This window comes from Theropithecus gelada, chromosome 19, assembly GCF_003255815.1.
Source record: "Theropithecus gelada isolate Dixy chromosome 19, Tgel_1.0, whole genome shotgun sequence".
In the NCBI taxonomy this organism is placed as follows: domain Eukaryota; kingdom Metazoa; phylum Chordata; class Mammalia; order Primates; family Cercopithecidae; genus Theropithecus; species Theropithecus gelada.
In genome coordinates this window covers 10,828,595-10,842,539 of record NC_037687.1, presented here as the reverse complement: position 1 = coordinate 10,842,539, position 13,945 = coordinate 10,828,595, and the positions used below count along the sequence as shown (strand labels likewise).

The following is a 13,945-nucleotide window of genomic DNA, read 5'->3' as shown; positions in this document are numbered from 1 at the left end:
GTCTCTCTCTGTTGCCTAGGATGGTCTCAAACTCCTGGCCTCAAAAAATCTTCACAATCTTCCTGCCTCAGCCTCCCAAAGTGCTGGGATTATGGATATGAGCCAACATGCCCAGACTAAGGGACTTATTTTTATTTTTTTATTTTATTTTTGTTTGTTTCTTGGTTGGTTGAAGTGCTGGGATACCTGTGCAGAATGCGCAGGTTTGTTACATAGGTATACATGTGCCATGGCATGGTGGCTTGCTGTACCTATTAACCCATCATCTAGGTTTTAAGTCCCACAAGCATTAGGTATTTGTCCTAATGCTCTCCCTCCTGGGACTTATTTTTTAATTGGCCTCATCCTGAAAACCATGAAATCATACGTTTGGTGAGCTGGTTTTCCATAAACGTTAAAATAAATTCTGGCTGGGAGTGGTGGCTTACACCTGTAATCTCAGCACTGTGGGAGGCCAGCGTGGGCAGATGGCTCGAGCACAGGGGTTTGAGACCAGCCTGGGCAACACGGCAAAATCCTGTCTCTACTAAGAATACAAAAAAATTAGGCAGATGTGGTGGTGCACACCTGTAATCCTAGCTACTCAGAAGGTTGAGGTGGCAGAATTTCTTGAGCCCAGGAAGCGGAGGTTGTAGCCAGCAGAGATCGTGTCACTATGCACTCCAGCCTGGGCGACAGAGCAAGACCCTGTCTCAAAAATAAATAAATAATAAATTCTAATCTATTAAAATAAAGCCAAAGCTATTGAAACAAACAAAATGAGGATTTTCCCAAATGGTGGAGTGAGGATCTTGGCAAATCCTCTCCCTAAAAGCAACAGTAAAGCTTAACAGAATTGTCCAAAGCAACCATCCCGGGACCGTGAAAATCTGGTCAAAGGTGTTCACCCGGCCAGGACATGTTTATTCCAGAAAAACTACCGCGTGGCAGAGAAGAGCAGTAGGAGGTGATTTCTGCCTGGGGCTGCTCCTGGCCTGGGCCCCCAGCTCCAGCCACGCCATGGAGATCAGTGGCCTCACTGCTGGAGGGCCTCACTGTTGGAAGCTGCAGGGATCTCCGTGCGGAGTGAACGGGGAGGGGAGGGCCAAGGTCATCAGCTGGCCTAAGGTTGAGACTCCAATTGAGCAACAGATTGGTAAACTAGCCAGAAATGGAAAAGGAGGCCCAGCTGGCCCCAGGTATCCATAGGGGTTGGGAGGCCACGTGCAGGCCAAGACAACACATATGCCCTGGAGAGAGCCCGATGCACGTCTCCCTGCCCAAGAGAGCTGAAGTGCATGCCCTGATAGGAACCACAGGCCGAAAGCAAAGGTAGCGCCAGCCTGCAAACCGCCTGGGCAGAGCCACTGACTCAGCATTTGGGCACAAGTTCTGACCAACCACCGACTGATGTCTCAGCTCGGCTGACCCAGGGGTGACTCCTTCTAAAGAAAAACGAGAATTGGGCCGGGAGTGGTGGCTCACGCCTGTAATCCCAGCATTTTGGGAGGCCGAGGCGGGCAGATTGCTTGAGCCCAGGAGTTCAAGACCACTGTGGGCAACATGGAAAAACCCTGTCTCTACCCAAAAAAAAAAAAAATTTAGCTGGGTGTGGTGGCACAAGCCTGTAGTTCCGGCTGCTCGAGAGGCTGAGGTAGGAGGATGGCTTGAGCCCAGGAGGCTGCAGTGAGCTGAGATTGCACCACTGCAGTCCAGTATCAGTGACAGCACAAGACCTTGTCTCCGAGGGGAAACATAAAAGAAGAAAAAGAAAGAAAGAAAGAAAAACAAGAATTAAGAACAAAACAAGGCCGGGCGCGGTGGCTCAAGCCTGTAATCCCAGCACTTTGGGAGGCTGAGGTGAGCAGATCACCTGAGGTCAGGAGTTCGAGACCAGCCTGGCCAACACGGTGAAACCCTGTCTTTATTAAAATACAAAAATTAGCCGGGCGTGGTGGCGGGTGCCTGTAATCTCAGCTACTCCAGAGGCTAAGGCGGGGGAATCGCTTGAACCCGGGAAGTGGAGGCTGCAGTGAGCCAAGATCACACCACTGCACTCCAGCCTGGGCGACAGTGAGAGACTCCATCTCAAAAACATACAAAAATTAAAAACAAATAAATAAAATACAATGTCTACTTTCTGACAACAAAAGCTTGCCAGACATGTGAAGAAACAGGAAAGTGTGACCTACGCTGAGGACAAAAAGGAGTCAAGAGAACCTTTCTGTGGAGGAACGGGTCCGGATGTTGGACCTAAAGCCTTCAAAGCAGCTACTAAAAATAGGTTCAAGCTGGGTTGTGTATGTCTGTGGTCCCAGATACACTGGAGGCTGAAGAGGGAGGATCATCTGAGCTCTGGAAGTTGAGCTATGTTCACACCACTGCAATCCAGCCTGGGCAACAGAGCAACACCCTGTCTTGATTTAAAAAAAAAAAAAAAAAAAAAAAAAAAAAGTAGGCTGAGGCAGGAGGGTCACTTGAGCTCAGGAGTTCAGACCACCCGCCCAGGCAACAAAGCAAAACATTATCTCTAGACACACACACAACAATTAGCCCAGTGTGCTGGTGTGCACCTGTAGTCCCAGCTACTTAGGGGGCTGAGGCAGGAGGATCACTTGAGTCCAGGAGGTCAAGGCTGTTATGAACCGTGATGACACCACTGCACTCTAGCTTGGGTAACAGAGCAAGACCTTGTCTCAATTAAAGAAAAAAAAAAAAAGGTTCAAAGAGCTAGAAGAAACCATATTTCAAGAATTAAAGCCAAGCATGACCATAATGACCCACTAATAATGGCTCTTAATGAATAGACAAAAATGGTAAGAATTCGTATTAGTTGGGCACAGTGGCTCACATCTGTAATCTCAGCACTTTGAAAGGCTGAGGCGGGTGGATTGCTTGAACTCAGGAGTTTGAGACCTGCCTGGGCAACATCACAAAACCCTGTCTCTACCAAAACTGAAAACCAAAAAACAACAACAAAAACAAAAATTAGCTGGGCATGGTGGTGTGCACCTGTAATCCCAGCTCCTCAGGAGGCTAAGGTGGGAGGATTGCTTGAGCCCAGGAAGCAGAGGTTGCAATAAGCAGAGATTGAGCCACTGCACTCCAGCCAAGACTTACTGTAAAAAACTCAAAGCACGGTGGCTCATGCCTGTAATCCCAGCACTTTGGGAGGCCAAGGTGGGTGGATCACTTGAGATCAGGAATTTGAGAGCAGCCTGGCCAACATGGTGATACCTTGCCTCTACTAAAATACAAAAATTAGTGGCTGGGCACAGTGGCTCATGCCTGTAATCCCTGCACTCTGGGAGGTCGAGGCAGGTGGATCACCTGAGGTCAGGAGTTTGAGATCAGCCTGGCCAACATGATGAAACCCCGTCTCTACTAAAATACAAAAAATTAGCTGGGCATGGTGGCGCACCCTGTAAACCCAGCTACTCAGGAGGCTGAGGCAGTAGAATTGCTCGAACCCAGGAGGCTGAGGTTGCAGTGAGCCGAGATCATGCCACTGCACTCCAGCCTGGGTGACAGAGACTTCATCTCAAAAACAAAACAAAACAAAAAACAAAAATTCAAATTACATTCTGGATTTGAAAGCCCTCCCTGACCACCTGGGCTCCCATTATGCCCTGAGCTTCCTGCATCATGGCCCTGAGAGCTCTATGTGGCGTCTGCCCATTTCTGTGAGGGTCTCCCCAACCCAGGCTTGGCCACGGACAGGGTAGGGACGGAGCCGCCTGCTCCCTGCACTATAGGTCTCAACTGAACAAATGCTGGAGACCTGCAGCGGCAAAGGCCACATGTGTGGCCAGGCAAGTCCTCTTCCCCTGCCGGGGCCTCAGTATCCTCCTCTGTGAAACAGGCCCCATGGGCTCTGGTGTCAGGAGAAGGACAGGGACCTGGACATGAGGTGGCCCCCACCACTCCTGCTGGCAGAAACCCCGGGAGCCAGGCATGAGTCCACCTGCAGGCAAGGCTGTGAGTTTTGTTGTTGGTTTAATTTATTACTGTTTGACATCCAGTGACACTGACATACCCTCGCCGGGCCCCCGGCGAGTCTGACCTGTCCAATAAAATACAGTACGAGGAGTGGACGGTGACGCACATGCATCCACGCTTAACTACAGTGACTCCAAACTGCGGCGCAACAGTACTGCCAGCAAAGGAAAAGAAAAACAGGTATCGCGTGTTCCCCAATTCGGAATTCTCTCTCTCTCTCTTTTAGACAGTTAATGCTGTTACAAATGCTACTGATGCCAGGACAGGGCCAGTCACAAACAGTCCTACAGCTTCTCGGCTGTATAAATATGGAAGATTCTTTTGTTTATACAGTTTTACCCCAAGTCTGAAACTACGTGTGCTGCTATCCGTTACTGCTAAGGCCTATGCCGTCTCGGCTCTGGAACGAGGGGCTCGGGGTCGAGACTGGAATGTCGGGGCTCAGTCTTCTTCGCTGCCACTTCCTGAGCGGTCCTGGAGAGGGGACAGGAGGAGAGAGTATGTGTTGGCCGCCCCTGCTAGGGCACTTTGCCAGGGGCCTGCCAAGCTTTAAATAAACTTGCTCAAGAAAACACCGATGCCGGCAACAGAAGCTACTGCAGCCATAGCCACGCCTGAACTTCATGTTTCTCTAGAGGACCAGTCCCTGTGACCACACTCGGCCCTCTCGGGACCTGCGAGGCTCCATGTGTCTTCCCTGCTCTGTCCCATGTCACCTGCCTGGCCCTTGGCCCCTGACCTACAGCTTCCAAACCATCTTGGCTCTTCCTGACTGTGAAAGATCTTTGCTATTTTTTTTTTTTTTTTTTTTTTTTTTTGAGACGGACTCTCGCTCTGTCACCCAGGCTGCAGTGCAGTGGCCGGATCTCGGATCACTGCAAGCTCTGCCTCCCAGGTTTACGCCATTCTCCTGCCTCAGCCTCCCGAGCAGCTGGGACTACAGGTGCCTGCCAACTCGCCCGGCTAGTTTTTTGTATTTTTTAGTAGAGACAGGGTTTCACCAGGTTAGCCAGGATGGTCTCGATCTCCTGACCCCGTGATCCACCCGTCTCGGCCTCCCAAAGTGCTGGGATTACAGGCTTCAGCTACCGCACCCGGCCTAATTTTTTTTTTTTTTTTTTAAGACAGGGTCTTGCTCTGTTGCCCAGGCTGGAGTGCAGTGGTGCTATCACGGCTCACTGCAGCCTCGACCTCCCAGGCTCCAGTGAGCCTCCTGCCTCAGTTTCCCAAAGTGCTGGGATTACAGGTATGAGCCACCAGACCCGGCCTCGTAAAACATTTTTAAACAGCCTGGCATGGGCCATAAAACACCCTGCTCTGGCTTGGGCAAGAGACACACCATCACAGCCCATGGCCCTCCTGCCTGGAGGGCCACCCCTCCCCATGAGGACTTCATGAATGTCCTCAAAGGTCACATGCCTCTTTTGTCAGACTGATTTCCAGGCACTGAAATTTGCTGCTTCTGTGCTGACAAAATGGCATTCACCAGACTTCAGTGGGAGCCAGGCCTGAGTCGGGGCAGTTCCCTCATCCATGCAGCCTCCTTGCTTTGCGTAAGAGGAAACTGAAGCTTGAGAAGCAAAGTGACCTGCCAGGTCCCACAGCCAGAAGGGCCAGAGACAAAGGTGAAGATTATTTAAAGCCAGCAAGTGGATCTGCTCAGGCTTCCTACTGTCCCCCAAAAACTATCCACTGTGGGTTTGGCATTTCTGCCCATTCTCTACAACACTGAGGAGACAAGGCACTGCCTGGTGGGTCCCCAATCCTAGCACCTCCCACTCGACCCTAATCAAGCCCTGGCCTCCCCGGCCTCAGCCCAGCAGCCCTGGTGCCATGGGACCGCCTGTTGCCTGTCCTGAGACCTCATATGTCCCCCAGTCCCCAGACACCCACGGGTACTAAGAGTTGGTTCCAGGGTCACACAGGCTTGGGTTTCAGTGGCAGCCCTGTCACATATTGGCTGTGTGACCTGGGGTCAGCCACGGCAGGTCAAGCCTCAGTTTCCCTACCTGCAGCATGGGGGAGTAAGAGCACTGCCCCGCAGGGCTGTCCTATCAGGGCCCTGGGATGCCTCCCGCCACCCACCAGCCCTGCCTGCTCGGGGGCCCGACCTCACCTCCTCTTGTTCCTCCTCACTGTCGTCATCACTTACGACCGGCTTGGCTCGGGACCCTCGGCTCGGTCGCCGCCGGCCGCCCTTCAGCCGGTCCTGTGCTTTCTCCTTCCGGCCAAGCTTGATCTTCACTTTGACAGACCGAGCTAGAGGGGACCACGACAGAAAGACAGCCTTGAGCTCTGGGAATGCAGCACCCTCACAGCAAGGGGTGTCTGGGAGCTGGGAGGGCTGTGAAAAGCTGTGGCCTTGGGGGCTCTTGGGCCAGCGTGAACCCCGGCATCCCGAACCCCCCCGGGACTCACACTCAGATTCGGAGCCTTCCTCCTCGCCCTCTTCCTCCTCCTCACTCTCCTCGCCTTCACTGTCATCCTCCTTCTCGATTTTCTGCCGCACGCTGGTGAAGACTGACTGCAAGACGATGGAATCTTCATAGATCTGGGCGGAGACACCAGGGGCTTGAGTGGATGGGCCTGATTGGAGGGTTGCCTGCCCGGCCCTGGCCCCAGCCCCAGCCCCAGCCCCAGCCCTGTGTTGTCCCTGGACAGCTGATCAGTGGCCAGTGCGAGTCTCAGTGGGTCGGGGCTTCAGCCCACCCAGGGTGGAAGGCCCTCTCCATGATCTTCCTCCACAGGTACCCCAGAGAGCATCAGGCTTCTGAAATGCTCCAGGGTGAAAGGTCAGGCACACTGGTTTGGAAATGGCTGCAGGTGCCTCCCTCCTTCTGCAGAATCTCTGAGGTCTGCAATAACATTAGAAATGCATGTCCCTTGTTGAAGCCAGCATCTTCCCCAAATGCATCCAAGTCAAGTATTTTTTCTGAGAGGCATCAATCCCAAACACACTTAAGAAAAGTTTGCCAAGTTGAGGCTGTGTATGTGTCAATTCTATCACAGGAAAGAACACACCCATAGGATTCCTCTGAAGAGAGTGTGCCCCAGGGAATTTAAAACAAAATTCCAACAGACAGAGGACTCTGAGTCTATTTCTTCTGTTGTGCCTATCTTTATTTTCTTTGGTAAATACGTACTGCTTTTGTAATTGCTAAAATATCCCAAGTTGTTGGAAATTTAAATTTTTTTTTTTTTTTTTTTTTTTTAAAGACAGGGTCTTGTTACGTTGCCCAGGCTGGTCTTGGACTCCTGGCCCCGAGTGATCCTCCCGCCTTGGCCTCCCAAAGTGCTGGAATTATAGGCACGAACCACCACAGCTAGCGGGAATTGTTTTTAACCCATCAATTCAGAAAGGAAGCAGGGGCGGGTTGGTTCAAAGCCCAGCTGTGGGAGTGGCCCATCCCCATCCCCCAGCCGTGCCTCACCAGGGAGCCCTCCAGGTTGAAGGTCTGAGCGTTCTGGCACAGCAGCATGACGTCCTTCTCTAGATCGTTGAGGCTGCGGTATTTGTGGTTGCGGATGCGCTCCTGCAATGGACGGGAGGAGCAGGTCTTACCTCAGGACCCCGCCTCGCCTGCCCGCAGGTCCCGCTGTGTGCTGGGGACCCCGCAGGCCAGGATTCCTCGCGCCTATGAGGATGTGGCTGAAGCCCCAGCCTTGGTAACCTGGCCCACCAGGCATGGGAACTGCATGACTGAGGCCCAGCACTGAGTGAGCAGGACCTTGAAGGAACACCCAACACCAACTGCTCACTGACATCCCACAGGACACCCCCAACCCTTACAAGGAACCCCAAAAGCCCACGACCAGGTCCCTAACCAGGCATCCCAAGGCTCTGCCCAGGCAGTTTCTGGTCATTCCGCCCACACACCACAGCTCTCAGATGGGGGTGCCCCTGGGTCAGACTCCTCCCGCGGGCAGATGCACGGCACAGGCACAGCGTCGGTGTTACCTTTATCTTCTTGAAGTCCACAGGCTTGCGGATGAGCTCGTAGTACTCCGGCAGCTCCTTTCGCGAGGGCAGCTGGATGAAGACCTCGCTGAGCTGACGTCCACTGCTGCTGCAAGGCAGAACCGGCAGGCGTCACCCCTCGGCCCGCCCACCTGGGAGCCCCTACTCCACCTCAGCAGGTCCCCACATTGAGGACAGAGAGGATGAGAAATTCAAACTTGGCTCAGGAGCTATTTCTTGCACTTTTTTTTTTTTTTGAGACGGAGTTTCGCTCTTGTTGCCCAAGCTGGAGTGTAATGGCGCGATCTCAGCTCACTGCAACCTCCACCTCCCAGGTTCAGGCGATTCTCCTGCCTCAGCCTCTGGAGTCACTGGGATTACAGTCGTGCGCCACCATGCCAGGCTAATTTTGTACTTTTAGTAGAGACAGGGTTTCTCCATGTCGGTCAGACTGGTCTCAAACTCCTGACCTCAGGTGATCAGCCCACTTCGGCTTCCCAAAGTGCTGGGATTACAGGTGTGAGCCACCACGCGTGGCCTGCACATGTGCTTTCTTGTAGCTTCTGGAACATTCCCCAGCGACAACCACACACACAGGCCTGTGACGCGGTTTTGTTTTTTTTTCCTTTGAGACGGAGTCTCATTCTGTCATTAGGCTGGAGTGCAGTGGTGTGATCTTGGCTCACTGCAACCTCTGCCTCCAGGGCTCAAGCAATTCTCCTGCCTCAGCCTCCCGAGTAGCTGGGATTACAGGTGCCCACCACCACACCCAGTTAATTTTTGTATTTTTAGTAGATGGGGTTTCACCATGTTGGCCAGGCTGGTCTCGATCTCTCGACCTCATGATCCGCCTGTCTCAGCCTCCCGAAGTGCTGGGATCACAGGCATGAGCCACTGCTCCCGGCCAATACATTTGTTTTTGAGACAGGGTCTTGCTCTGTTGCTCAGGCTGGAGTGCAGTGGTGTGATCATGACCCACCACAGTCTCAATCTTCTGGGTTCAAGCGATCCTCCCAGCACAGCCTCCCAAGTAGCTGGGACTATAGCTGTGCACCACCAGGCACAGCTAAAATTTTTTGTAGAAATGGGGGTCTCACTATTTTGCCCAGGCTGGTCTCAAACCTCTGGCCTCAAGCAATCCTCCCTCCTCAGCCTCCCGAAGTGCTGGGATTATAGTCAGAAGCCACCGCACCTGGCCTGGGATGCATCTGGATCTCTGCTTTGTCCTCACTGGGGACTGATCTAACCCTCCAGACACCACAGGAAGTGCCCTCGTGTACTCGGCACAGCGGCGGTGATGAGACGCTACCAGGCCTGGTGCACAGCACTCCCAGCTCTTACCAGGTCTTGCCCATACCTGAGCCTGGCTCAGGAGGATGGGGTGGGTGGGGACAGAAGCTCTGAGAGCTGACCTTGCTCTGACAGAACCCAGACCGCAGGCTGGGAAAATGAGAACGCATGGCAAACATGCTCTCCCCTCTGCTTTGGCCCAGAGGAAGGGCCTGGCCGGGAAACAGCCCTAAGCAGGGAGCCATCAGGTGGATGAGGCCTAAAAGTGGCCAACGGGGCCCGATGGGAAGAAGGAGCTGAGTTTGAGTTCTGATAACTCCAGCTGCCTCATCAGCACCGCTTCTATCCTTATGTTCTTTTCCAGAAAATTCCAGAGGGCAGGGCAGCCTGCTCATGCCACTGGCTGGCCCCACCGTCTGTCTGGGTGTCCTGAGTGCTCCTTATCTTGTTTCTGTTTACTGTCCTGGAAAATGGCAGCGACAACATGGTAGCTTCCTTGGTTCTGTCGCTGGGGGATCCTGATGTCACCAAGGGGCAGACGGGCCAGGCCTGCCTCCAGGAGGCTGCCCGCGGGCGGGATCCCAGAAGGCCTCCTGCTTCTTTGGTGTTTGTGTGCATCACGAAGCCCCTGACCCGGCTTCTAAAACGAGAGCCTCCTGAGATGCAGATGTCACACACAGGAGCCAGAATCCTGTCCGTGCACCTCCCCTGGCCTTGACAATCGCCGTCATCCCCTCCTTGCGGGGCCAGTCACACTTTACGCACACTAAACTCTGAAGCAGGCAGCAGTGTCAGGCCAGCTGTGTTGAGGAGGGAAGTCGAGGTGGGAGTGAATTTCCTGGCCTGGCCACAGCCCGCCTTGAGCCTCTGCCTTCCAGGGCTGTCCTTCTCCAGTGTGTGCTCATGAAGTACATTACATCTCCCCATCTCCCGCCAGGAGGTGTTTTTGGTCCTGGGTGTGGGACCAGCTGGTCCAGTATAGGAGCACATACCCTTCTAAGCCAGCATTCCCGACGTGGGCCCTCCTTTTTCCATAAGAAAAGGAAGCACAGGCTTCCTTTTTCTTATGCACAGGCTGGTGGCCGCCTCGGCCACGGGCAACTGTTGGTAAACCCGGTCCACAGGCTCAGGAAAGAACACGCAGCAGAGGCACTTGCTGCTTGGTGGCCCTGGAGAAAGACACGACTCCCCTTTGAGTCGGGAAGCGTGTGTCCCATCTGCAGCTCAGGCAGAGCAGGCCTGTACCTCTTCCCTCTCCTAAGCCGGCACATCCTGCTCTCCACTCTACAGAATTTTTTAAGCAAAGAGCTCTCCTCTCTCTTCACAATGGCGGCATCCACCCTATACCTGTTACGATGAGGCACATCAAAGAGCTGCACCTTACGCTGTGAAGCAGGATGTGCAGCACAGGCAGGAGCAACAGAAGAGCCCCAATGCGATATTCTCGTCTATGAAAAGCAGCGCGCTCTGCCACTTTCCATTCTATTACACTTTTAAAGAAATGCCAGTTGTTGGCCAGGTGCAGTGGCTCGTGCCTGTAATCCCAGCACTCTGGGAGGCCAAAATGGGAGGATTGCTTGAGCCCAGGAGTTTGAGACCAGCCTGGGCAACATGGCAAAACCCCATTTCTATTTCACTGAGAAAAAAAAAAAGCCAGTTTTGTGATCCACTCAATGCCCTTAGTGGCCAGCAAACAGTGCAGACTCTTGGCTTGAAACGCCCTGCCCTGTGGCCATGGGGGGCTTGCTGCACACTGTGGCCCTTGCCCTGGAGGGCAGCTCCCTATGCAGGCAGCGCAGGAAGTAAGACCCCAGGACTGTGACAGCAGGCGGCTTTATAATAGCACCCCGCCACCCCAACACCACCTCCATCAGGCTAATGAGAAACAGCTACAGGCAGCAAAACAAAACAAAAAAAACCACAAGGTGTGGCTGGGCGCGGTGGCTCACGCCTGTAATCCCAGAACTTTGGGAGGCTAAGGTGGGTGGATCACAAAGTCAGGAGACCAGCCTGGCCAAGATGGTGAAACCCCGTCTCTACTAAAAATACAAAAATTAGCCAGGTGTGGTGGCAGGCACCTGTAATCCCAGCTACTCAGGAGGCTGAGGCAGGAGAATCGCTTGAACCTGGGTGGCAGAGGTGGCAGTGAGCTGAGATCGTACCACTGCACTCTAGCCTGGATGACAGAGTGAGACTCTGTCTCAAAATACAAACAAAAACAAAACACAAAACCGAAGTACAAGAGCACCCCCTTCCGGACCTCTAGGAGAATTAGGTTCTGGATGAATAAAGACCACCCAGGGCCGAGCGTGGTGGCTCAGGCCTGTAATCCCAACACTTTGGGAGGCCGAGACGGGTGGATCACGAGGTCAGGAGATCGAGATCATCCTGGCTAACACGGCGAAACCCCGTCTCTACTAAAAAATACAAAAAAAATTAGCTGGACGTGGTGGCGGGCACCTGTAGTCCCAGCTACTCGGGAGGCTGAGGCAGGAGAATGGCGTGGACCAGGGAGGCGGAGCTTGCAGTGAGCTGAGATCCGGCCACTGCACTCCAGCCTGGGCTACAGAGCGAGACTCCGTCTCAAAAGAAAAAAAAAAAGACCACCCAGGGGCCGGTTTGAGGATTCCGCTCTGGTGCAGAGTTCTCCAGAGGTCCTGTCCTCAGGCTTTGCTGCAGCAGGCGGGGTGCCGAGAGCCTCCCTCACCACCATATTAAAGAGGGATATGCCGCAGCCTCCCCTTACTTGGAATAAAACCCGGAGTCCTCCGGATAGGCGCCATCACCTTTGATATCAGTGCTCCTAGCTCCACTCTCACGCTCATGTCAGGGCCTACAAAGGGGATTCTACCCCCATGGGAATTTGGGTTCTGTTCTCATCTCAGGGCAAACATCGCCTCCTCTGACCCCCACACATACCCCAGCCCACACCTCTTTTTTTTTTTTTTTTTTTGAGACGGAGTCTGGCTCTGTCGCCCAGGCTGGAGTGCAGTGGCCAGATCTCAGCTCACTGCAAGCTCCGCCTCTCGGGTTCATGCCATTCTCCTGCCTCTGCCTCCCAAGTAGCTGGGACTACAGGCGCCGCCACCTCGCCTGGCTAGTTTTTTGTATTTTTTAGTAGAGACGGGGTTTCACTGTGTTAGCCAGGATGGTCTCGATCTCCTGACCTCGTGATCCGCCCGTCTCGGCCTCCCAAAGTGCTGGGATTACAGGCTTGAGCCACCGCGCCCGGCCTCACACCTCTTAATATCTGACTTAACACCAACGCACAGATCTTTTTTTGAGACACAGTCTCGCGCTGTCACCCAGGTTGGAATGCAGTGGTGCGATCTCGGCCCACTGCAACCTCTGCCTCCCAGGTTCAAGCAATTCTCCTGCCTCAGCTTCCCAAGTAGCTGGGATTACAGGCGCACCGCCACACCTGGCTAATTTTTGCATTTTTAGTAGAGACGGGTTTCACCATGTTGGTCAGGCTGGTCTTGAACTCCTGATCTCTTGATCCATCCACCTTGGCCTCCCAAAAGTGCTGGGATTACAGGCTGAGCCACCGCGCCTGGCCCAATGCACAGATCTTTAGCATGAGGCTAAAGATGTGCTCCTGTCAGTCCTTTCCCCAGGGGTGATCCTGGGCCGAGGTTCGCTGCTTCTTGAAGTTGATGATGCAGAAACACACGGGAGCCCCGAAGCCTGGCATGGCTTCCTACCTTCCCGCTGTCCCTGTTGCCGAGTGCAGCGGCAGGTCCTGAAGTGGGCACATACCAGCCATGTCCACTTCCCGCTGCTGGGCATCTGGGCTGTGCCCAGGGTTGGAAACCAGGAAGCAAGTGTCTGTGGACACTCAGGAACAAGTGTTTAGTTTGCAGTTCTCCTGGGAATTTATCCGGGAGAAGATACTCTGGGTCACAGGGTGGGGAAATCCTCTACTTGGTAGATACTGAGCCAGCATGAGCGGTGCTCGTCCTTGCAGCCATTCTACAACGTGGCCCTAAACACGTTTCCTTGTTGTGCAGAGAAGTCAAGCACCGTTTCACAGGCTCTTCCAAGTAGCGCCTGTTCCCATCTTTGGCCCATTTCCCTCCCTGGGGAGTCCTTTGTTGGATGCATTATTGCAAACACCTGCTCCAGTCTAGGAACTGTTTCTTTTCTCTCTTTTTATAGACACGGTCTTGTTCTGTTGCCCAGGCTGGAGTGCAGTGATGCCATCTTAGCTCACTGCAGCCTCCAACTCCTGGGCTCATGAGATCCTACTGCCTCAGCCTCCCAAGTAGCTAGGACTACAGGCACACGCCACAGCGCCCGGCTAATTTTAAAAATATTTTGTAGAGATGGGGTCTCACTATGTTGCCCAGGCTGGTCTCAAACTCCTGGGCTCAAGGGATCCTCCCACATCAGTCTCCCAAAGCACTGGAATTACAGGTGTGAGGCACTGCGCTCAGCCCAGTGTAAATATTTGAGGCTTGCTGGGCCTGCCTCTGTTGCAACTGCTCAGTTCTGCCGCTGTTCCATGAAGGGAACCATAGACAATGCAGAAATTGGTGGGCTTTGGCTGCATTCCAACAAAACATCATTTATCAACACTGAGATTTGAATTTCATTTTCTTTTTTTTTTTGAGATGGAGTCTCACTCTGTCACCCAGGCTGGAGTGCAGTGGTACGATCTTGGCTCACTGCAACCTCCGCCTCCTGAGTAGCTGGGAGGTGGCACCCACCACCACGCCT

At 53.4% G+C, this 13,945-nt stretch overlaps 1 protein-coding gene across 3 annotated transcripts in view; it reads right to left on the bottom strand.

Annotated features, from left to right (window-relative positions):
• Positions 1 to 3,961: 3,961 nt before the first annotated feature.
• The window catches only part of SMARCA4 (SWI/SNF related, matrix associated, actin dependent regulator of chromatin, subfamily a, member 4), a 100,977-nt gene continuing 90,993 nt past the window's right edge, over positions 3,962 to 13,945 (bottom strand). For all 3 annotated transcript variants that reach the window (XM_025365715.1, XM_025365717.1, XM_025365716.1), the window contains 5 exons: positions 7,937 to 8,045; positions 7,410 to 7,511; positions 6,397 to 6,529; positions 6,095 to 6,237; positions 3,962 to 4,452 (listed from right to left, as the gene is read on the bottom strand). In XM_025365715.1, the coding sequence (XP_025221500.1) occupies positions 4,420 to 4,452; positions 6,095 to 6,237; positions 6,397 to 6,529; positions 7,410 to 7,511; positions 7,937 to 8,045 (520 nt within the window). In that variant the 3' untranslated portion in view covers positions 3,962 to 4,419. The remainder of the gene's footprint in view (positions 4,453 to 6,094; positions 6,238 to 6,396; positions 6,530 to 7,409; positions 7,512 to 7,936; positions 8,046 to 13,945) is intronic.